The following is a 24,075-nucleotide window of genomic DNA, read 5'->3' on the forward strand; positions in this document are numbered from 1 at the left end:
TGTTTAATTTGGATAGCTGGGTTTTCATTTTCCACAGAGAAAGTTATTAAACCTATACTGGAAACATTTAGCAAATAGAATAATTCAATAAAAAACACTCCCACAAACTTCATGTAAGAGAGATTATCGTGAGCTGAATACATCTCAGTACCTCATCATTCTCTGTTTCAACGTCAAAACATTTCATTATGAGTAGTGACACAAAGTTCCACGATTCTGTCAACGATAACCAAACATTATCCATAATTTAAATCTGCCCGATCCCCCCTTCAGAGTTGGTTCATGGAGAAGGTATGTATGCTTTCTAGTGCATTTGTAATGTATTGCTTTAATTTACTTTGAGAAAAAGGACAAAGTCAAAAGACAGAGACAAATCTGGCAAGTAGGGTGGGATGGTTAAGGGAGGGTTGTGTTGGCGTGACAAAAATGTGGGAAAATTCTCAGAATAAAACCCTGTAAACAAGCATGCTTCTGGTCACATACCTGACATCATGTGCTGCCTTTGGGTTTGGAAGCTGCGTGCTTGTAGTCTGAGACCCGCCCTGCATCCATTGTGATGATTTTCAGCACAAAGTAATTTGGATACAGAAGTTGTTGTTTTCCATGCACTTTGAACTTCATGGTACAATGACAGATGCACAAGTAGAGATGAACTCATCTGTATACCAAAGTATTCTAGACTCAAATGTGAGGCCATCTGTTTGACACCTAAAGCCAGAAAGAAATTGTGTCATGTAATAGGACAATGACGGCAAGCACATCAACAAAAAAGAAAAGAATCAAGTGTTGCAATAGCCCAGTCAACTGAAGCCACATTGTCAAGAAGAACGGGCCAAAATTCATACACAGCATTGTGAGTCTTATAAAGTTATATAGAAAATGATTTCTTTGAGTTGTTGCTGCTAAAAGCAGAAAGCTACTGAGACATGGGGTGTACTTAGTTTTTCACACAAACGCACAGTCCTGTGCAAAGTTTCTTTTTCACAAGACTGTAGTAGGAATATGTATCTCAAAATGATTCAAAGGAAATCCACTTACATCATCTATGACACATCTTTTTTCCCATAGTTTAGCCACATACAGTTAGTTCGCTACACATGCAAATGCTAGCACGTGTCAAACTCAAGGCCCGTGGGCCAAATGTTGCCCACCAAGTCATTTTATGTGGCCCACGAGAGCTTGTGCACGATTGTCTTAAAATAAGTTTAGTGTACGCTGCCTAAAAGTGCTCATTGGCCGTAAAGCAGCATGTATGAAACCACAATGCATTTCAGTTATTTGAAACTCAGTGAGCCCTGGTACCAAGGACAAGAAGGAGAACAGCTAGTTTAACGTGATGTACTGCCAGATCTGTTATTTAAATATAGTAATGTGATAATGTGTGGTATCGACAGAAAGGTCAGAATCTCAGCTAAAAGTTTATAAAACCATTTCAATGACCACCAAAAAGCTAAAACAGCAAACAATTAAAGAGCAGGTAAACAGATTCTGCCAAAAGATGTAAACACAAAGCCCGGATCCCACATACAGGACATGCCCATCGGGCATGAAAAGCCAACATTTGACAGCTTCTCAAACTCCAGATTTGGTCACTCTCCAACCGAAAATCACTGAACCAGCAGCAAAAGAAGACCAGTAAACTACACTTCATATTTGAAAAACATTGTGATGAATCCCCACTTACTTTAGCTGTCTTGCTTCCACCACAATCAAATCACACTTCCTTCACAGCTCTACCTCAGTGTGCTTCAAGACTAGTTTCCCACCAAAAATCTTTATTTTCTGTCTTATTTGCTTGCTTATTACGCACCGGTCTGCCGTTGTGTACAGTGTTGTCAACCGCTGGGTTTTTTTCCCCAAAAAATGCCATCTGACAAGAAAGCCTACAGCACCAGACATTTCAGCTTTCACAATTTATGCAAAATGCTGAACTATATCTCTAATAAAACCTCTATGACTTTGTTTCTGTTTTTTTGCTTTTTACTATAGAAATCTCTGGTTTTTTTTATGACTAAAGTTAAAAAAAACAACAACAACCACAAAAAATGGACAATCTGGACAATGAGCTACCAGAACTACTACTGTAATTTTATACATTTATTTCTTACAATTTAAGTCCAAAGAGTCATGCTGACCGATTTCTTTCTTTGTCACAGCAGCTTTTTCCTTAACAGGTGGAAAAAGTAAAATATGTGACTTTACACAGAAAGGGGAGTGTCATGTGTCCGGGCCTCCTAAGATCAAAGTGGGCTGTGTGTGGTCTGTAACTGTGCTAGCACATTCGTGGCACTCTACTGGCAAAGACATAATACAAACATGAGTAAATGAGCACTTAAGAAATAATTTGTCATTTCACTGGGCATGGTGCCTGTCACTACCAGTGAGCCAGCTTAACTCTTCAAGAGAAGTTATAATTCAGAGCTGTTAATGAAGTGCTTTCCCAGTGAAGATATTGTTGCAGTGACTTCCATGTAAGCATGTTTTGCTTTGCACACCTTGCCTCCTGTAGCTTTTCAGTAAAGACATAAAGGTGACTGGACACTGTCTGCTGCAATTTAAAAAATAAAAAGATATTCTTTCACTATTAAGCTGCATTCTTTGTGCTTTCTCGGCCTTCAGTGCTTGTATATCTATTCAGCATCCTTCATGCTTGACAAGCTGAACTAAATTCTTATTAAGATATAGTAATTGAATTACTCAAAACCTACTTGGCAGCATGGCTTTCTATTGGTGCCCCCTGAAAAAAACTCCACTTGGTTCATCCATCTGTGAAAGATTTTTTTTTTCTAAGATGTGAAGTGCATGTGTGTGTGAAGGACTTCCAATCCCTCAAGACATTGCCTATAATTTTGCCTAGAATAAAGGGTTTCAAGCAATCAAGAAGTTCTCTCACAGGGGAGGAATGCTTTCAAAGCAGTAAACACAGAAGTCTTTGTTGGTGAGATGTTTAACAGGTTACCAGTTATTAGTGTTAAAAACACAGCAAATGTTTTAATACAATAAAATGCAAAGTAATGTAAAGTATTAAAGTGTTTGAATTTTTTTATTCAAATGTTTTTGGAAAATAATGTTAGTGCTCTTTTGCCAATTTCCAGAAAAAAAAAACATTTTGTTGAATTTCCAGAAAGGCATTCTTGTCAAATGTCTACTGTGCTGGATATGGAGGATTTAGGTTGATCAGAATGATCAATGATTATTGAGCTGATTAATAGATGAGAGGCAGTGTTAATTCATACAAGGAAATTAATCAGAGAGATTGAGCACACGCACTGAAACAAGCACAATCTATCTACAGCACTGTGGAAAAAGTGTTTCCCCCTTACCGATTGCTTTGCTTTGTTTTGGTTTTTGCATATTTGTCAAAAATCTTTTCGATCATCAAACAAATTTTAATATTAGAAAATTATTCATGAATGCTTCCATTTTCTATCACTTATCTGGGTTCGGGTCTCAAGCTTGAGCAGAGATGCCCAGAATATCAATCTATAGATATATAGAGAGATATAGCTTGTATATAAAGATGTATAATATTTTTTTTTAATTAAATCAGTGCCCGGATACGAGAAATGGTCCCTGGAGGAAGAGATTAAAAGTTTAACTTGGGTTTGTATAATGTGATTTTTTTTTTTTGTGGCTGGCAAGAATGTCCAAGAATTACATGAGGCCGCATCTGGATATTGGCACCACCTTCATTTGGAGCTAAATGTTCAAAAAGTTGAGTTACAGACTATAGATTCTACATTTTACTGCTTTACTGTTACAGTATCATAAGGTGAAAATATACATCTTCCTTAAAAAGTTATCCAATTTGTTATTTTTTATATTTAATGAAGCAAATTAACTTTCCATTTTCAAGTCTTTAAGCTAAGCAGGCAAACAGCTTATCAATTGTAGCTTCAAATTATCCACAAACATGACCAAAACAATTCTGCACTGTTCTGTTAAGGTGATAATATTTACAGCGGGGAAAATAAGTATTTGACACATCAGCATTTTTATCAGTAAGGGGATTTCCAAGTGGACTATTGACACAACATTTCCACCAGATGTTGCCATCAAGCCAAATATTGAAGTCATACAATCAAATCAGAACATATAAGTATACAAGTTAAACCATAATAAATAAAGTGAAATGACACAGGGAATAAGTATTGAACACACTTTATTCAATACTTTGTAGAAAAGCCTTTGTTGGTGATTACAGCTTCTAGACGCCTCTTGTATGGATAGACCAGTCGTCTGCATTGCTCAGGAGTGATTCTGGCCCATTCTTCCACACAAACGGTCTTTAAATCTTGAAGGTTCCTTGGGCCTCTTTTATGAACTTTAATCTTCAGTTCTCTCCATAGATTTTCTATGGGATTTAGGTCAGGTGATTGACTGGGCCATTCAAGCAACTTGATTTTCTTTCTTTGAAACCACTTCATTGTTTCCTTGGCCTTGTGTTTGGGATCATTGTCTTGCTGAAATGTCCACCCTCTTTTCATTTTTAGCTTCCTGGTAGATGGCAGCAGATTTTTATCCAGAATGTCCCGGTACATCTCTCCATTCATCCTGCCTTCAATAATATGAAGTCTGCCAGTACCCCTTGCTGAAAAGCAGCCCCAAACCATGATGCTTCCACCCCCAAACTTGACTGTTGGTATGGTGTTCTTGGGGTGGTGAGCAGTGCCATTTCTTCTCCAAACATGGTGTGTAGAATGACTGCCAAGAAGTTCAATTTTGCTTTCATCTGACCATACTATAGTCGTCCAATAATCCACAGGCTTCTCCAAATGCTGTTGCGCAAATTTTAACCGAGCCTTGACATGCTTTTTGTTCAGCAATGGAGTCTTGCGTGGTGAGCGTGCATGGATGCCATGGCGGTTCAGTGCATTGCTTATAGTTTTCTTTGAAACAACAGTACCTGCTGATGCAAGGTCTTCCTGAAGTTCTGTCCGAGTGGTTCTTGGCTCTTGGAGAACCCTCCTGATTATTCTTTGGACTCCTCGGACAGGGATCTTGCGTGGAGCACCTGATCGTGGCAGGTTTATGGTGAACTGATGCACTTTCCATTTCCGGATAATGGCCCCCACAGTGCTCACAGGAACATTCAGCATTCTGGAAATGCACCTATAACCATTCCCATCAAAATGCTTTTCAACGATAGGATTACGAAGATCTTGAGAGAGTTCTTTGCTTTTACCCATCATGAAGTCTTTCCTGTGTGCCTTCTGGGTAATGAGGAGCCTTTATAGGCCATCAATTAGGACTAAAGCAGCTGATATCAATTAGTACTGATAGGGGACAGGATTTCTCTATCAATACTGACAGATTTCAGGTGATCTCCTGGCTTTCTATGTCATTTTGCCCCTTGTTATCTCCATGTATTCAATACTTATTCCCTGTGTCATTTCACTTTATTTATTGTGGTTTAACTTGTATACTTATATGTTCTGATTTGTTTGTATGACGTCAATATTTGGCTTGATGGCAACATCTGGTGGAAATGTTGTGTCAATGGTCCACTTGGAAATCCCCTTACTGATAAAAATGCTGATGTGTCAAATACTTATTTTCCCCGCTGTATATTGCATCAGACTTACCATATGTTGCCTTTAAAATCTCAAACAAGTCCAAATGAGAAAAATGAAATTTGAAAAGGTCAGCCCTTACAGAGCATTGTTTTATGTTTTTGTATTTTTTTTAAAGAATCATGCACTGAGTAATAGGGGTCAGACTTGAAAGACAGAAATGGTTAGGAGATGACAGGCAACTGTTGCAACCCACCTCCCCTTAGGAAACCCAGCCATCATGTTGTCAGGCCATATTGATCGCTGAGAAAGAATGAAAGAGACTGTGCTGTAAAGAGAGGGAGGAAGTGAGAGGTAGAGATGTAAAGTACAGAGGGGAAGAGTGTTCGTTTGGTGCGATTTTATCATGCTCAGTGAAATGGTGACATTTCAGTAATGTTTTATTCCTTACTTTGGCATTTCAAATTAATAAAAGCCTCTAATAACTATGCAGACTGAAAAGATGGAGGTTGAGTTGACACACTATGAGCTAACACACTGATGAACAATGCAGCAATTTCACTCTTACACTCGCCTCATTCTTGCTTTCACTCTTTCAATTTCATCCCAGTTTCTACCAATTTCTTAGAGATGACCCCTGCATCCCATTGTGAACAGCTAAGGACTGAGTAGGTGTCTTTTGATTTTCTTCTCAATTAGAGTGCACCTAGAACCAGTGATCGATTTCTATCTGATTCCAAGCTGCTTATATGAAACAAATGAGTCAAATCAATAAAATATTGATTTCACGGCAGCTTATCAATGTATACTTAGCCTGTCAGCATTCTGAGGCAAGAATTGGATTACACTTTAATTCTAATTTAGTTTCAAAATACTTGCAAACTGTAGGGCCAAATAGGACTGAAAGTGAGTGCACTGATGCAAACAGTTGCCATTTTGTGGGTTTTATGTGGCAAATGTTAAACAGGACACAAGCCTCTTTACTCAGCAGAAGCAAGTTTACCTGGACTACAGAGTGAAAAATATGTTAATTCCAGTGGAATAATTTGTTTATGAGGTCAAATTACTTGGTATTAATAAGTTTGACTTTGGTGAACATGAACTTCCAGGGCTGAAAACATTTGAACATGCATTTAATGGCAAGAGGTAGATAAGAAGGTGTTACAGATTATACTCTATAGCTGGTATTAGTTCAGAATTATGCCTGAAACAATGGTTTATATGATCTCTTTAGGACTGTTTGGAGTCATTTACTTGCACTTTTGGATTAACTGATTAGATTTAGATCTAATATCAAGGTCATTGTGACCTTAAGTTTGTGGACCACTATTCTGAACCCTGATATGATTGCTCATGTCTGGACAGGTAAATACTGATTTCACTGACACAGGCATGCAAGTAAGACTTTGTATCATGTAAAAACAAAATGGCATTTAGCCAAAATGGAAAAAAAAAAAATTCATGCAAATAAAAGTTTGCTAGAAGGTGTAAATAAATCACTTCCAATCTCCAAATGTAAACACAACCTACTGTTTTGCATTGCTATGGAAACTTGAGGTGGGCTTCTATTATAAGCAAGTTTCATACTTAATATTTGTGTATAAGACATAAACACAAGATGTGCAAGATATCTGTGACTAAACTGGCAAACAAAGAGTATATGTGCTAAAAAGTATATGTCAATATATGCAGTCACATAAGACAAAGGCTCAAAATGTAATTCTGTGGTTTTTCACGTCTTGCTGGGTTCTTACTATAGGTACAGAAAACAACTCTTCCAAAAATACTGTCAAAGTATTTGGACAATGATTTTTTTTGTAATTCTGCCTCTGTACAACACCAAAGTGCATTTTAAATTGAATAGTCAAAACGAGGTTGGACTAATCTAGTGACTTTTAGCTTTAATTCAACTGATTTAAAAATACTGCACTAATTATGTAAGAAATACAGGCAATTTTGTAAATAGTTCTCCATTTTTAGACGCTTAAAAATAACTGGACTTTTGAGCAGGTTTATGGCAAGTGAGGGCTGTTTTCTTCTTTCTTTCTTTCATGACAAATTAAGCAGATAAAAAATCTGGAGCTGATTCTTTCTCATGAACTTACATTTGGTAGCTGCCTATTGGAAATCTCAATATGAGGTCCAAAGAGCTGCTGGTGCATTTGAAAGAGGTCCATTATTAAAATGAAGAAAAAAATAAATCTATCAGAAAGATGACAAAAACTTGCTAATAGTGGTTAGAGTAGCAATCTGGTCCACCCTCAAAGAAAGTGAATCTACAGGCCTGCTCAACAACACCAACAAGCCTGAAAGATCACAGAAGACATCTCGAGTGGATGATCACAGAGTTTTTCCCTTGATTAAGAGAAACCACATCTCAGTGTCTAGCCAAGTCAAAAATAGTCCTGAGGAGGCAGATGTATCATTGATGACATCTACAATGGACAGACACCTCCAGCAATAGAAATACAGACAGTTTAGAAAAGGTGTAAACCACTGCTTAAACTCTATAAAAAGCTCTTAAAGGCTGTGCCCAGTTGTGGAAAATGATTCTTTGAACATATGAATGCAAGCTTTATGACATAGAATAAGGCCATATTAAAAAAAAAAAAAAAAAAAAAAACAGTATTGTTGATCATTTTGAAAATAGTCAAAATTGTATTTTGAGGAAAAAGTTGAAATAATATTTTGAGAAAGACAAACTGCCATATTTGCTATACCCTTTACAAAAAAGCCTTGTGTAGTAGAGATAGTGGAACAAACTGATCAGCCGTCTTGTGATAAAACATACTTCCTCTTTATTGTGCAAGGGTGTAACCATCCTTGCATCTAGCCATGAACAGAAATTTAATTTTGTACAAATCCACTCTTCCAAGTTTGTGTGGTTTTTCTGACTGAGCCGCCGCAGCCGCAGATTTCTGCACCAGCTTTTCAGCATCCTTATACTCATCACCACAATATGTTTATGTGACAAAAGAAAAATTATTTCCTTCCTTGTTACTAAAGCTGATTCTGAAGTATGATTTCACTAACTTAGAGGGTATAGCATCTATGGCAGTTTGTCTTGAAACAACAATTGTAAACACTATCTCAACTTTTATCTCAAAATGATTGATAGTATTTTTTTAATGTGCCCCTAATACTCCTTTGTACTTTCACAAGAATGATGGCAAAAGTATGGATAGGGAAAGAAACAGCTCATAGTCTGAAGAATAGCATCAAACATAATGGAGACAGTGTTAGATCATGGATCTGTATGGCTGCCAGTGAAACTACTACTATTTATTTATTATGTGAGTGCTAATATAAATAGGAGAATGATTTTTGAAGAGTACAGGGCTATACAGTCTGTTCAGATTCAGCCAGATGGTGTAGAACTGATCACTGATTACTTCACAGTGCAAGTGGATAATGACCCAGAATAAACTGCCAAAGAAAAATAAGTTTTTCAAGGCAAAGAAATTGGATAGTTTGATCTTAACCCAGCAGAGTCTGTTTTTAGTGCTGAACACAAAAATGAAGATAGGCACTCATAAACAAGCGGAAACTGAAGATGGTTGCAGTAAAAACCCGGAGAAGCATCTCAAGGGAAGAAACTCAATATTTGGTGATGTCCATGATGTCCGCTATTTAAAATTATGTTAGTCTGTCCAGCCTGTCCAATTTACTTTTGCACACTTGCTTACTTTATACAGAATCAAAACCTTTTAAATTTGAGTGGTGTTTTTTTTACACAGAAATATCTGACTGCATTAAGTGTTCTGTCTGACAGGTCTTGACAAGAGAAATATAAATTGTGCCATATAAGTAGGCAAAGAGATAGAAATCTACCAAAGAGAATTAAACATCTTCTATTAATCACTGAAACATCCACTCTTTATAGCATTGCTAAAGCTTTTTATTGAATTCTGACACAAGAGAGGATATATCCCACACAAAGCAGATACCTACAAAGCACACACAGCAATACACAGATACACATGGGTGTATAAACATACACATCCACATATCCACATATACAAGCAAAATCAGCCACACAAATACACAAGTACAAAACACATTAATTCACTTCTCCATACATAAATGCACAAATTTCATACACAGAATCAAGTGCTCACCTCCCCCATGATAATAAGGCAGTGTTAAATATACCCCACTGGAACTCTGCCACATGGGATAGATAATGAGGCCAGGTGTTAATTAATGTGGAGTGCGTTTCTCCTAGTCTGTTGACACCCTGTGAATCCCAATCAAGACTGGGGCACTGGATCGTGGTGCGCTTGATTTGCCAAGCAGTGTACTTTAAAAGGCCAGACTGGCTGTGCTGCAACCCTCAAAGGGACTCCTTTGGCAAGAGCTGTGTTCCAAAGGGCGGAGTGTTTGGCATGTGGCAAATTAAAACACGAGCGCCGGGAGAAGTTTGTGTTTTCGTTTTGATCAAACGTCTGCACCAATAACACATTACAACACCCTCCGATATGTTGTTTGCATAACTATCTCATGCATAAGATTTTATCTGCAGTATGCGGTGTCATGCGTGACACTCAGAGGAACATACTGGTGTATTTGCACAGTTTTCTCAAATAACCATTGAGTATATGTCTTATTTATTATCTTTGACGGGTATAAAAACTCTTGCTATTACATTTGTCATGGGGCTAAATTTTTTGTCATGAGTTTAAGGACTGGCTAATCTTAATTTCCTGTTTTATTTTGAAAATATTTTATATCTTGTGTCTTTGGTGTCTTTTGTTCTTATCTTTGTTTTCTTGCCTTTTGTAATGTCTGCCCTAATTGTTTTCACTTGTGTGACATTGTCAGTTTCCCCTGAGAATGCATATATAGCCTAAGATCTATATATAAGACCTTTATATAGCCTCTTTCTCAGATTTTTTGTTTTCCATGTTCGGTTTTGTATATCAGTCTGTTTTTCCAACCTTGTGTCCTTGAGGGTTTTTTTCCCCTGCGTTATTTTTTTTTCCTTCGTTAGATTTAATATTTTTCTGCCATCTTTATGTAGCATCTTGAGTTCCTACCTTTTTGTAACTGGTAAATGGACTGGTTCTTATATAGTGCTGTGCTACTCTATCCGAGCACTCAAAGTGCTTTATACAACTTGCTTCATTCATCCATTTACACCCATTCATACAGGCATTCTTTCTTTGCTTTCTATGCAGTTAAGGGTTAAAGTGAGATTCAGAAGGTGGGGGAACCCTAATATCTGTGCAGTGGCTCAGCACAGGGGAAAAAAAAAAAAAAAAATCACAGTAATTTCTGTTGTGAGCTTCAGTAGATTTTCTTAGTCTGCAGGATATAATCAGCTGATGTGCTGCTGATTGTGGATTTACACATCAGAATCAAGCAAGATGTACACAGTTTGAGCAGTTATCATGCCTAATGTCCATCCCTTTCACTGACACTATACTGTTTATACTCACAGTATAAAGTTGGAATTCAGTCAGTTAATTTGAATTAATCAGCTTAATGCAAAATGATCTCTGCTACACTTGATGTAAACCTAAATCTGACCACGAGCACCACAGCCACTGTGAATTCTACTGCAAGCTAACCTGCTTATCCTGCACAAAACTATCCAGTATGTTCATGCAACATTTGAATAACACAGACATAGTATACTTAGTTTGTTTTGCAGGAGGTTTCACAATATGAAAATACATAATTTATCAAAACACATCCTATACAAAACCAATATGTGATTAAAATTATGACATCAGATATAAGCTTTAAATTTGCAGTTTATCGAGTGTTACTGAGCAGGCCTTACCTTTAAATCTAACCTTTTTTCTTCCTCTCCTGTCCTGTCTGTCTTCCTACAGCTTCCTTAAAATTACCTGACAAAAATCCTCCTCCCTTCACATTTCCGTATCTTCTGTAGTGCTAGCCAGATGCAATGTAAGGAGTAGAAAGTAAAAAGTTGCTAGAAAAATAAATACTCAAGTACAGATACCTGAAAATTCTATGTAAGTACAGTAACAAAGTATTTGTACTTCATTACTTCACATCTCTGAGGTTAAGTAATGGTTATATTAACTTTTTTTTTTATCTCCTCTGTAAAGCTCCTGCAATTTATAATAAGTATAATTTTACTGTTAAAAATATTTAGTTTAAACTATCCTATTGTCTTGTGTATTAAATGTACATGTTTTATATATAATTTAACTTATGTGTCGTCAGGTCAGTAACACTCATATCCCACCGACCTCAGAAATGATATGATAGCCAGCCAGCCCGCCCACACACACACACACACACACACAGGTCGGATGTCCTTCATTCCTCTGAAGGTCAGAAGAATGAAAAGTCTGGCTCTGTTGTGAACCACTGCTGGCCCTGACTGCAGGTCATTAAAGCTCTATTGAGTTTCTGCCAAAGCTCTGACTCTACCAATATCTCACCATGGCTCATCTCAGCTGTCTTTTCTGTCCAATTTATACCAAGCCCTGAAAAGATCAACACCCAGCCTCTGTGCTCACTATACACATGTGCATTCCTGGATATCATCGTTTTGGCCTGTCGCCTGTGCATCATTACAAATGTATCATCCTCACTTAAAGCCAGGAACAGTATGAGTTCAGTTCAAAAGAGAGTTTTCCTGAGAGTTGAGAATTTATTGTCACATCTGATGGGCATCTTCTGATTTTGTCGAGTGGCGCTTCAGCTCAAATTATCGCCATTTTGGTTTTCTTGGATCAACTACCTGAACACTGAATCGCAGCCGAGTTACATCTTCAAACTGTCATTTGTCAGGGTTTCTCCTCCTCTGGTGCACCCCATGAATGAGGATGGGCATCCGATTGTGTGATAAAGGGGCTCAGAGGAAAGCACTCCAAGGGATCATTAACACCGCCCAAAAGATCACTGGCTGCCCTCTCCCCACCAGAGATGGGCAGTAACGCGTTACTTGTAACGCGTTACTGTAATCTGATTACTTTTTTCAAGTAACGAGTAAAGTAAGGGATTACTATTGCAAAATCGGTAATTAGATTACCGTTACTTTCCCGTAGGAACGCTGCGTTACTGCGTTACTAAAACCGTGATTTTTTTTTGCGAGAATGTCTCATGACAGTGACGTAAGCAAGTGCGACGTTGGTGACAGCAGCTGTGTGCAGATCAACAATGGATAATATATCGAGTGCGGGAGAGAGTATGAGCGTGCAGCGTTTAAAGTGTGGAAGTACTGACCTTACTTTGAGCTTGATTCCATAAAAAGTGACAAAAACATTAGCGTCCATCGTGCGTGGGAAGAAAACTTCTTTTTACAGCGAAAAAAACCCCTAAACTTCCGAGCAAGCACCGAGTAGCTACGACATGATGGGAAACTCACAGAGACACTCGCGCGGATTCTTCAACTGACCGCAGCACACCTACACCAGGGTAACCCTCCGCCTACCCTTCTCCTGCTTTACAGGTGAAAATAGAGCAAAAGGACCGCTGAGTCTTTGACTTTATTTATTTTCTGCTGTGTTTTACTTGCATCTGTTTGAAAGAGTGAGTGAAAACACAAAAAATATTTTATTTTATGTGCTGGAATGTGTAGAAAATAGGTTTAAATGTTAAACTAATTTATTCAAGTCAGAGAATGTTGCATATAATTAAATGTTTTGCTTGATGCATAAAGTTAAAAGATTAAAACTGATAAAACAAGTTAAAAAAAGAGACTTTTCCATTTGATTACATTTTGTATGATGGATTATGTAGAAAAAGTAGAATTGGGCTGAAAGATCTATCACTTTATCACCTCTTCAGGTTGTAAATCGTGTTTTTAAAAAGTAACTAAGTAACTAAGTAACTAAGTAATTAATTACTTTTGAAAATAAGTAATCAGTAAAGTAACGGGATTACTTTTGGGGGGGAGTAATCAGTAATTAGTTACTGATTACTTTTTTCAAGTAACTTGACCAACACTGCTCCCCACACTGGAAGTTCTACACAACGCCCACTGTTTTAAAAAGGCCCAAAACATCATAAAAGACACCTCACATCCTGGCCACTCCCTGTTCGAACTGTTGCCCTCAGGCAGACGGTACAGGGCAATCAGAGCAAGGACTAATAGACTCAAACACAGCTGTTATCCAACTGCAATAACACATCTGAATACTACAAAAAAATGTCCATCACGCCACTCTTGTGTTAATCTATGCACGGTCTGAAGCATGTGTGTGGGAATGTATGTGAATGTTTTACTGTTATATCTTATTAGTATTTTAAGTATTCTATCTATTTTATTTATTGAATTTTATTGTTTTATTTATATTTTGATATTGCTAGGGATGATGCAATGATCGGGGACCATTCTTAATTTCGTTGTTCTCATGACAATGACAATAAAGTTTCTGATTCTGATTCTGATTTGGGCCAGCAACAGGTCTGCAGGTGTCATGCGGCAAGTCAGGAGGTGCAAGGCCGAGCAGGATGATGGGCTGATTAATCCAGCAACACGTCAGGTCCAATGGGAGAGATTTTGCTGCCACAGAGGTGCTGAGTCAAATAAGTTACTGAAGTCTCAGCACAAACTAGCGAGGCACACGCAGGTCACAGATTAATATTACCATAGGGTTCATATTGCACTTTTACTTCAATTTGTACATATAAACAAATACTGAAGCATCTTAAAAATTGTAGTTGCAGATTTCATGAATAAGAATGGAAACCACAGAATTATACTACAACAATCTCCAAAGTACCAAGAAGTCATGTTGTTGTGTATTTCAGGAAGCCCACAGGTTAGTCAGATTTACCGGGGAAGAAAAAGTGTGGGTGAGTGGAAAATTATCATAATATTATATTATCAAAATAATTATCAACCTCTATTAAAATTATTCAAAATCTTGCTAATTTAAACTTTTCCATTTTAAGTCCACTGCTATTTTCTATAAACCTCCAAATAATGTGGTTTAGATAATCTAGATAAACTCTTGTTTTTTCCCTTACCCCCTCAGATTTTATCATGCAAATAGTGCTTCTGGTTGTCACATTTACTTTGGCCACCCACACTGCAAGAAAAAAATGCTTGCTGCATTTATATGCTTATTTTTGTTGCATTGAATCTGATGAAATTGCATTTTTGTTTTTTAACATAAATGCTTACTGAATCATTGTTATCAAGTTGTCAGTTTTAGCTAGAACTGAAAATGTGGTTTCTCTCCTTTTTTGTATAAATTTGTTCTCTACTCCATTTGTATAAGCATGCATACAGAGTATCATTGTAGACATGTATTATTTTGTATATGTAGGTGCTAATGTGGGTTAACACTCCATATGAAAACCCAAAGAAGTTGTTTGATTTAGTCTGACTCTTAGTAATAACTTGAAAAATATGACTTTATAAATGTCATCATTATGTCTTCCTTTTGTTTTTCTTAGTCAAGGTAAACTTAAGTGCACAAATTGCATCTCTCTTCATATCCTCTGAGCCTCTTTTTGCACCTAAAATTGAACACATTTATCACAGGGTAGTGTGTAAATTTAAATGAGACATCACCATGAAAAAAGTGAAGTCTAATTCACTTAATACACATTTACTATGCAAAGTGATATGTCTCCAAGCAATAGACAGACAAAGTAAACCAGCCAAAACATGTTAATGTTCAGTCTGAAAATAGTCTGAAATAATAAGCACGCCTTAAAGAAGATGACTGGAGTGCAAAACTATGCTGAGTTCAATATGTAATCTCTGCTTCAGGTCCAGAAATCTGTCAGCTAAACTGATTGGTTGGATTGCCTCTATCCGTTCTTCAGCAGTGGCTGTCACTGGCCACAGAATTTATCTTCCGAGCCACATCCTCTGTCAAACGGCACCTCAACAGGAGGTTGCACTTTGTCTATCTCACAGGCCATATGTCACTCATTTAAGCATCTGCCTCACACATTATGTGTGTATATGTGTGTGTGTGTGTGTGTGTGTAAAATGTGGGTCTCCCTCATAAATGGCTGTACAGTATAGGCTCCAGAGATTAGGACATCATTTGCTGTTCAGGCCTCCTTTCACTCTTTCACTAAGGCAGTGCACCCGGACGGATCATCTAGCATCAATAGAAACTGTGCTCCGTTACACAGCAGCCATGAGGGTAACAGAGATGTCAGCAATGCCAATGAATGATGACCCATTAGACGCTCTTGCAGTGTTGTATGTTCTGTAATGTCAGTGGGTGTGAGATACATAGGAAGGTCATCAATCTATAACATGAACCTATATGTACTATGCAAGATAAAGATTTAATGAGAAATTATAGTGATAATATGGATTTGTACATCTGCATGAAGAAGAAAATTTTCACATGACTCTATGCAGTTCTGTAAAATAAAACAAACAAAAAAAAAAAAAACACAAAGTATACTACCCCATGAGACAATGGTTTATAGAAACACTCTTAGCAGTGATAAGTTGAAGTAATTATTTTCTGTATGAGTTTTTCGGTCTCTTACATCATTGTGGAGTTATTTTACAACATGTCTTTAGTTCATTGTGATTTGTGGACTTTGTTTAAGGACAGCTTTTTTTATTCTCTACCACCACATTTCAATCAAGTTGAGGTCTGGACTTTGACTTTGTCATTGCAACATTTTGATTCTTTTCTTTTTCTTTCTTCAACCATCAGCTGAATGCTCTAGACGAGCAAACTATCAAAACCTCTGTCTGCAGAGAGTTTCTTGGACTTCATGCAGTTAAAATCAGCCCTGACTCGCAGTCTGCATTATTTTTTTTTACTGTTTTTTCCATCTACAAAACTGTCAGGTTTTCAGAAAGTATTGCAGAGTGGTTGATAGGTCTGAGTATTTTCAAAAGCCACAGAAAATTAAGCTAGCTAATTTAGGGCTTTTTAAAATGGATAACTAAACAGTTACAAGCAAATAAAAGTTGGTTTCCACCTAAATTATTCTGTTTGAAGGAAAAATATGAACTCAGCTTTCAAATTATTTTGACCTGCAGGTCTAAAAGTACTACTTGCTTGCACTGTTAATGTTCACTGTCTTTTTGTAACAATCAGTCAGTTACAATCATCTGACTGTGAAACCACTGGCATCACTGTGTGTCTGCAATCATCCTGTGTGCAGAGACCTCTTTTATAGAAGTGCTCCCACTTATTGATAATTAATTTATTAGCCGCACTGTTTAGGAGAACCTGGCTGCTATTTTTTAAATACTTATTTATCCAGGTAAAAAATCTCATTCAGATACAAATCTCATTTCCAAGAGAGACCTGGCAACTTAATTCCTGAAAGTAAGAATGTTTTTCACAAATCTGCATAGAGTCCTTGGAAAACTTTGCTTTTCACGTGACCATAAGGACCGTGCAAACATGTTGGCTACTATAATTCTTCTAATTTGACAATTAGTTTTGTCTAAATGCTTTCTGTCTGTTAAATGTGAAATAAATCTTCTTGTCTACTAAAATAAGGTGATATTTAAAAAAAAAAAAAAAAAACATGCTGCTTTAGCAAAAATGTGTTTTTAGTATTTCAAACATGCAGTGGAATTGATATTGTAGTCGAATCATATCATCACCATGAAACATTTTGGTTAGAAGTGGTGCCATTATTACTTCAATTATATTTTTGTGGCACCAGTTAATTTGTTTGGCCACATTTTTCATTTGATCAATATCTCATTTTAGTCCAAAACTCAGGGGTTTTTTTCCCCAAATCCTCTGCTGACTACTTGCCCCTATGATCACAGGTAAAGGATCAAGTTGAGAGGGTTTATTGTTTTTTAATAGCTTCCCCCCCGGCATAGCGCTGTAGCCTTGGTCTTGAATGACCACAGAAGGTATTGATCTGCATAAGGCACTGTTTTTGTTGTTAAATAACCACCACAGGAAATCCGATGGAAGGTCCTGACCTTTGTCTAAGTCTTTCATTTCACCTAAACTGGGCTATATGAAAGCAGTGAAGTATGGTGGGGTTTACTGGTAGAAACTAAATACTGTACATGTCACTTCACGTTCAACTGGAAAAGAGACTTTAGATTATTGTTTGTTATTAATGATGGACAGGGCTTTTATGAAAGGTTTGTCCCCAGCCAGCTCCCAAATATGAATGGGCTGTTTGGTTAGAGTGATCACTTCCCCGAAGGCCTGAAAGTTGAGGCAGGCACTAAGAAAATGATTATGGATCAAATTTATGACTGCTTTCCACTGGTCTCCCAACACTTCTACTAGTGTGATGAAGCAAATTTCTCTCTTTTTAAAGCCTCTGTTCACTCTGTTTCTCACTGTTCTGCTGGGAAATTGTTTTTCTCATTAGCTACGGACGCCGTGGTCGGAGTTCTTCATATCGACTGTGAATAAGGCTGCCATTTCGGAAGATGCAAAAACAGCCACCCCACTGCTCCCCGAACCAAACCATGACAACAAATAAATCAAATATAGGTGAAAATTCATGGTCTTGAATGACAACAGGGAAATCACTCTCTTACAATATATTTCTCTCCCTCCCTCTCTCTCTAGGTAACATTAAGGTTTGAGCTCTGAGCAGACCTCCAAGGCTGTTCAAGCACAAGTAGGGAATATAAGGAGCCTTAGCACACATCACTGGTAAACAGTTGACTCAAGTACAATTTATTGTCCCTGTGGCAGAACTCAGGCAGCCACCAACCTGCCTATTACTGCGCAACTCTCTCCTTCAAATCTCTCTTTCTCTGTGTTTCTACAGCCTGGCCTTTCAAGCTTTTGTGTTAGCTTTGTATGTGTGTGGGTGTGCATGGGCGTGAGAGGAGAATACTTTTAGCAGCTGAAGTCTTGCTTTAAAAAAGGTTACATTCACTTTCCCTCCCACTCTCTCTTATTCTTACAATCTGTGGTGGCAGCATAACCCTTATTACCCTCCTAATTGGATCATGCAATGCTCCTTTGAGTCAGCTGAGCAGGCCTAGTGACCCACAATCTTTCAGTCTTGTCATCAAATAGTTATCACTTTTAGCTGAGGAGTAAGGAACTGATAACATATCATAGTCTAACAGGAAATAATGCGGTCTCTGGAGAGCTATATCTAAAGCAGGGAAGTCATCCATACATTTTCCTGTGAAGAAGATAAAGCATCACTTTTTTTTCCCTCTTTGGGGAGGAGATATTTGATGCACTTACTCAAAAACAAAAAGCAGCTACTGGTCTTTTCAAATGAAATATAATAGCGTCTGCTTATCAGTATTCCTGGCAGTGATCTTCAGAGAAAGTGGCAGTCTGGGTTGAATGCACTACAATATTGGAGAGATAAGGGACTAATGTTGCAGATAGCACTTTTCTCACCTTTAGATAATTTTGCGTGTAGAGTGTTGGATGATTGCTGATTATCGAACCGCTTTACAGTTGATCTGAATCTCTTCAGCACTTAACCTCATTGTTCCTGCAGCAGAGGTGAGAGGAATGTCAATTGGAGTGTGTCTTCTGCTCTCTGGGCCTGTTTCAGCTCTCTCTGTTCCTCTCTTTGCCATCCACACACACACACATACATACACACACACACAAACAAACACATTCAGAGCTCTCTATCCCTCTCACTCACAAACAAACACAGACATCAAGAGCTCCTCTTTTCCTCTCACAAACATGCTCACTCAAACATCCAGACTCACTATGGTACAGAGCAGACACAGGCCTATGAAAAATGCATGTCCCTTTGCGTGTTTCATAAGAAACACTCATCAGGATTCCATTCCCATCTCACCTGAAATACAACACAGGAATATCAATTACGAAAGCAATTTGGGTGGCAGTTTAGGCAGGGAATTCGTGCAGCTAGAATATGGCATCCACAGTGTCATCTTAGTGAGAGGGTCACTGTCTCCTGGAGCAGATTATAAAATACACATTGGCCCTGAATGTGATAGAATGTTACTGAGTACAGCAGTGGGATCGTGAGCCAACAAGGCAATGTAAAAGTAAATAACTTTTCAAGTTAAAGTACCTCAACCTGTGGGATATTTTTGGATGAGAATATTGCTCAATGTTGCCTTATAACTGTTTTGTAAGTTGTGGCATTTCTACTGAATACTTTATGAAAAACTAAATATTTACCTACCGTTTTGACAAGTCACTTGCCAAGCTTTCTTTTCTAAAACCACAAAGGGCCGCTTTTAAACTGTCAAGTACATAGTAGAAAACAATTTCTGTGCAAAGGTAAACTGGCACGTTAAAATGTTTCAGTATTGGCTGCATTTCTAATGTTTTACTGCTGCTTTGATCAGTTCTGATCAAATCCATGTGCTGTAGCATTGCCTGCCTGCCTGTTTAGCTGAGGGAGTTGCTCCCTGATAGATTGTACAGGTGTTAAAAGGGAAGCAGTGTATAAAGAAGTGCATTTTCAACATACCTTGCACACTGAACGCTTGTCAGCGAATTGTGAAATCTTAATTCACTCTCATGAATAGGTCGTGCAGTTTTAACTTTCTTTTGGTAAATTTGATGTTGCATTCATTTTTATGCTACAGTTGTCTTGTGCTTTTCACTAAAATTATTACAGATACTGAAGTTTTCTTGCACATGTTAAAGAGCTCACATCATCACTCAATGGGCATTTTTAAAGTAATACATTTTTAAGAATATACTTTTAAATACTGGATTGCATCACATACAGAATGGGGCAAAAACAAACATGTTAATCGATACTTGTATCTTTTTTTGTTTTTTTATAGGAGAATCCTTATATGTGCAACAATGAATGTGATGCTGCCACTGAGGAGCTGGCTCATCCTCCAGAGTTGATGTTTGACATTGAGGGTCGCAACCCGACAACTTTTTGGCAATCAACGTCATGGAAGAAATACCCAAAGCCTCTGCAGGTCAACATCACGCTGTCATGGAACAAGACAATTGAGCTGACTGATGACATCGTACTCACATTCGAGTCAGGCCGACCAGAACAGATGGTCCTGGAAAAATCACTCGACTACGGCCGGACCTGGACCCCTTACCAGTTCTACGCCACTGACTGCCTGGACGCTTTCACCATGGAGCCCAAGACAGCGAATGACCTCACCCAGCAGACCTTGCTGGACATCATTTGTACCGAGGACTACTCTAGAGGGTACGTGTGGAAGAATGACAAGACAGTACGTTTTGAGATAAAGGACCGCTTTGCATTGTTTGCTGGGCCTCGACTACACAACATGGCCTCACTATATGGCCAGTTGGATACCACCAAGAACCTGAGAGACTTCTTCACAATCACTGATCTAAGGATTAGGCTGCTGAAGCCAGCCACTGGAGCCACCATGGTAGATGAGAACAACCTATCTAGATACTTCTACGCAATCTCTGACATCAAAGTGCAGGGCAGGTAAGCTCTTTTACATATGGTAATGTTCAGTAGTAATAGTTTCCTCAGAAAGTATTCAGATTCTTAGCATTTTTGCACTTCAGCTGTTTTTTTCCACGTTGAGCAGATTTTTACCTGCTTTATTAAGATGGACTTGCAAAGATGAGCATTTTGGGGGTCAATATTTTACTCCCAGTCTAAACAACTTAGCCACGATGAAGAAGTAGTAGTAGTCTTTGGACTCTTTGATTTGTGGCTGATTTCATTCCCGTGGCACATCTGAGCATTCTCCCTGTCCTTGCTATTGAGGTTCACCACCATGTTTCACTGTAAAGGTATTTGCCCTTAGGCTGTTCAACAGACATAGTATTCAACAGCAGGGTTCAGAACAGTCTGTCTCATCAGGACATAGAATCTTTTCCTTTATATTTTACTTTAAATTCTGTTTGTCAACTCAGATGTGAGCTTTCATGTGTTTCTTGGTTCATTATATTTAGCATTTCTAGTATAAAGGTTTGACTGATGAACAACGGCAGAGTTGGTTGACAACCAACTCCATAAAAAGGTCTGGTCATTCCAAACCTCCCTTATTTCAGAGTCACTGAGATGACAGATTTATGGAAACTGAAACTTTAGAAATGATTTTACACTGCTGATCCACACCGTGTCACAGTTTTAACAGAAAGGTCTGCAGAGAGTTTCTTGGACCTTGTGTCAGTTAAAATCAGTCCTGGCTGGCAGTGTCCATTATTGTCAATTACATCTGCAAAAATTTAAAATCATCTTTCCATGTCATCATTATCAGCTATTGATTTTTTTTAAACTACGTAAATTTCCATCTACAAAACTGTCAGGTTTTCAGAAAGTACTGCAGAGTGTTTGATAGGTCTCAATATTTTTGAAAGCCACAGAAAAGATAGCTAATTTAGGGCTTTTTAAAATGGATAAGTAAACAGTTACAAGCACATAAAAGTTGTTTTCCCCCTAAATCATTCTGTTTGAACAAAAACTATGAGCTTATCATATATATGCATGCATGCATGCATGCATGCATGCGCACACACACACACACACACACACACACACACACACACACACCTTAATAGGTTGTTGTAGTTGCATATTTGTGTTTATGTTCAGTGCTACTGAATGAATGACAAATGATTTTGACTTGTAGGTCTAACAATACAACTGGCTTGTATTGTTGTTAATGTTCACTGTTTGTATCAGTCAGTTACAATCACCTGACTGTGAAACCACTGGCATCATTGAGTGTCTGCAATCATCCTGTGTGCAGAAACCACTTGAAAAAAAAATTGCCTGGAGACAGTACTTTACATTTTGTCCCCCACTGTCCAGATATGAAGTGAGATGAATGATTGAAAGACTGGATTCATGTTGATAAGCAGGCTTCCTAATGAAAGAAATTGGTACAAAGGTACACTGTTAGAAAAAACATCTTTTAAAAAAAAAAACAAAAAAAAAACAAAAAAAAACCCAGTAATATTCCGGCAGCTGGGGCGCCAAAATAATACCGTAAAATAACAGAAAATAACTCAAAAATACGGTTATTTCCAGTAATGAAAATACAATTTGTTGCCCTAATTTTACATGGGATTTTGCCTTTTTCAAGTGCTTTTAAACATTAAATTAGGAACAAATTAATGGATTCCATTCATATCGCGCATTTTGAGACCCTCAAAGCGCTTTACAATTCCACTTTATAATTCCCCTCTGGCCAATATCAGTAGGCGGTAGGTGAAGTGTCTTGCCCAAGGACACAACGACCAAGAGTGTCGGAGCCGGGGCTCGAACCGGCAACCTTCTGATTACAAGGCGAACTGCCAACTCTTGAGCCACGATTGCCCTAAATAGCAATAATGATAATAATAATAATTATTTGATGTAAAAAAGTTTATAAGAATCATTTTATGCATTTTTCCATAGCATTACATTTTCAAATAACGGACAAATATTTGTGAAATCATGATACATTTGTGAATGTATTTTAACAATCTAAATATGCATATGTACAGACAAATACATAAAAAAGAAAAAAGAAAATTATGTTTTATTACATTACAGTGATTTTACGTTAATTTATGTAGCGAGTAAAAGCCACCGAGTAACTGCTAAGGGCCTCTATACTACTCATGCAAACTTTCAGGACCAAAGCTCTTACAGAAACGAGCCCAGAATAAATGGGACAAGAGGGTCGATATCAGTCAGATACGTTAAAATTTATTATTTTAAAAGAAAACAAAGGGTTTGCAAAAGGCCTAAAACATCAAAATGGGGAAGGTCACTAACGACCACAATATAGTTTTATTGGTGCAACCTGCCCATATGGAAAAGATATATATAAATCTTATAAAGTTTGTATCTGTCTTGTGTGAAACTTGTATGAAAAGCATATAAGAGTGAAAACAGATATAAGGTCCCTTGAAAAATTATATAATGAAACTTGTATGTTTTGGATACTTACTAAAACAATATATGAAAGTAATGAGAAAGTGGCCACTTTCATGAGTAATCACATTTTTTACTATTTCTTTCTGTATTCACAGTTTTTACCATTTCTTTTCCGTATGGGTGCCAGCAATGCAACTATCACCTGAGGGCTTGCTCTACCCCGGTGGTCCCAGATGCTCGCTGCTTTAAAAGAAACAAATCCACCCCAAATAAATACGAGCCCAACAGAACACTTATCGCATGCACTGTGTTTTAGTTCAGGCAATAATTGGTGCCACTAAAATCACTCTTAATAAAACTTATTCACTGCAAATCCACACAGAGCACCTCTAAAAGGCCTAATTCCCCTAAGGTAAGAGCCCAGCTCCGGGATTGCACATTGCCCGACTAATATTGCACCAGCCCAGTAGAAATAAAAACAAACCCAGCATAAAAAAAAAATCAGTTTTAAAAGGTGACCCTACTCTAAAACTAACTTGGGAGAAAAACGCAAAGAAAAAGAGAAGGAGGAAAAAAAACAGTGACAAATTCACATGTGCAGCCTGTCCTGCAGAAGGCAGTACAATATAAATTAGATTGTAGTGCATAAATATACTTTTTTTTTTTTTTTTTTTTTTTTTTAAATGTCAAATGTATTAAGTTAACATACCTCCAGCAGACAATTGTGTTTGCTGCACACCTGGCTTGTCTTCTAAAATCACTACTAGAAACATAAAATACGATAAACATCAAATACATTTCAACGAATTTTTTAAAAAAAAGCACTGAAAGAAAAACAGCCTGTACCTCGAAACTCTGCTGTAGAGGTTTAAAACAA

The 24,075-nt window shown here is 37.6% G+C and overlaps 1 protein-coding gene across 3 annotated transcripts in view; it reads left to right on the plus strand.

Moving 5' to 3' along the window:
- Positions 1-24,075, plus strand: part of LOC146687400 (netrin-G1-like) — a 71,025-nt gene that overhangs the window by 14,654 nt on the left and 32,296 nt on the right. For all 3 annotated transcript variants that reach the window (XM_085439375.1, XM_085439374.1, XM_085439376.1), the window contains exon 3: positions 20,164-20,807. In XM_085439375.1, the coding sequence (XP_085295501.1) occupies positions 20,164-20,807 (644 nt within the window). The remainder of the gene's footprint in view (positions 1-20,163; positions 20,808-24,075) is intronic.

The sequence above is a fragment of the Copadichromis virginalis genome, linkage group LG18, assembly GCF_057382275.1.
Source record: "Copadichromis virginalis isolate Kocher_CV1m ecotype Utaka linkage group LG18, C_Virginalis_male_GT1.1, whole genome shotgun sequence".
NCBI classification, from domain to species: domain Eukaryota; kingdom Metazoa; phylum Chordata; class Actinopteri; order Cichliformes; family Cichlidae; genus Copadichromis; species Copadichromis virginalis.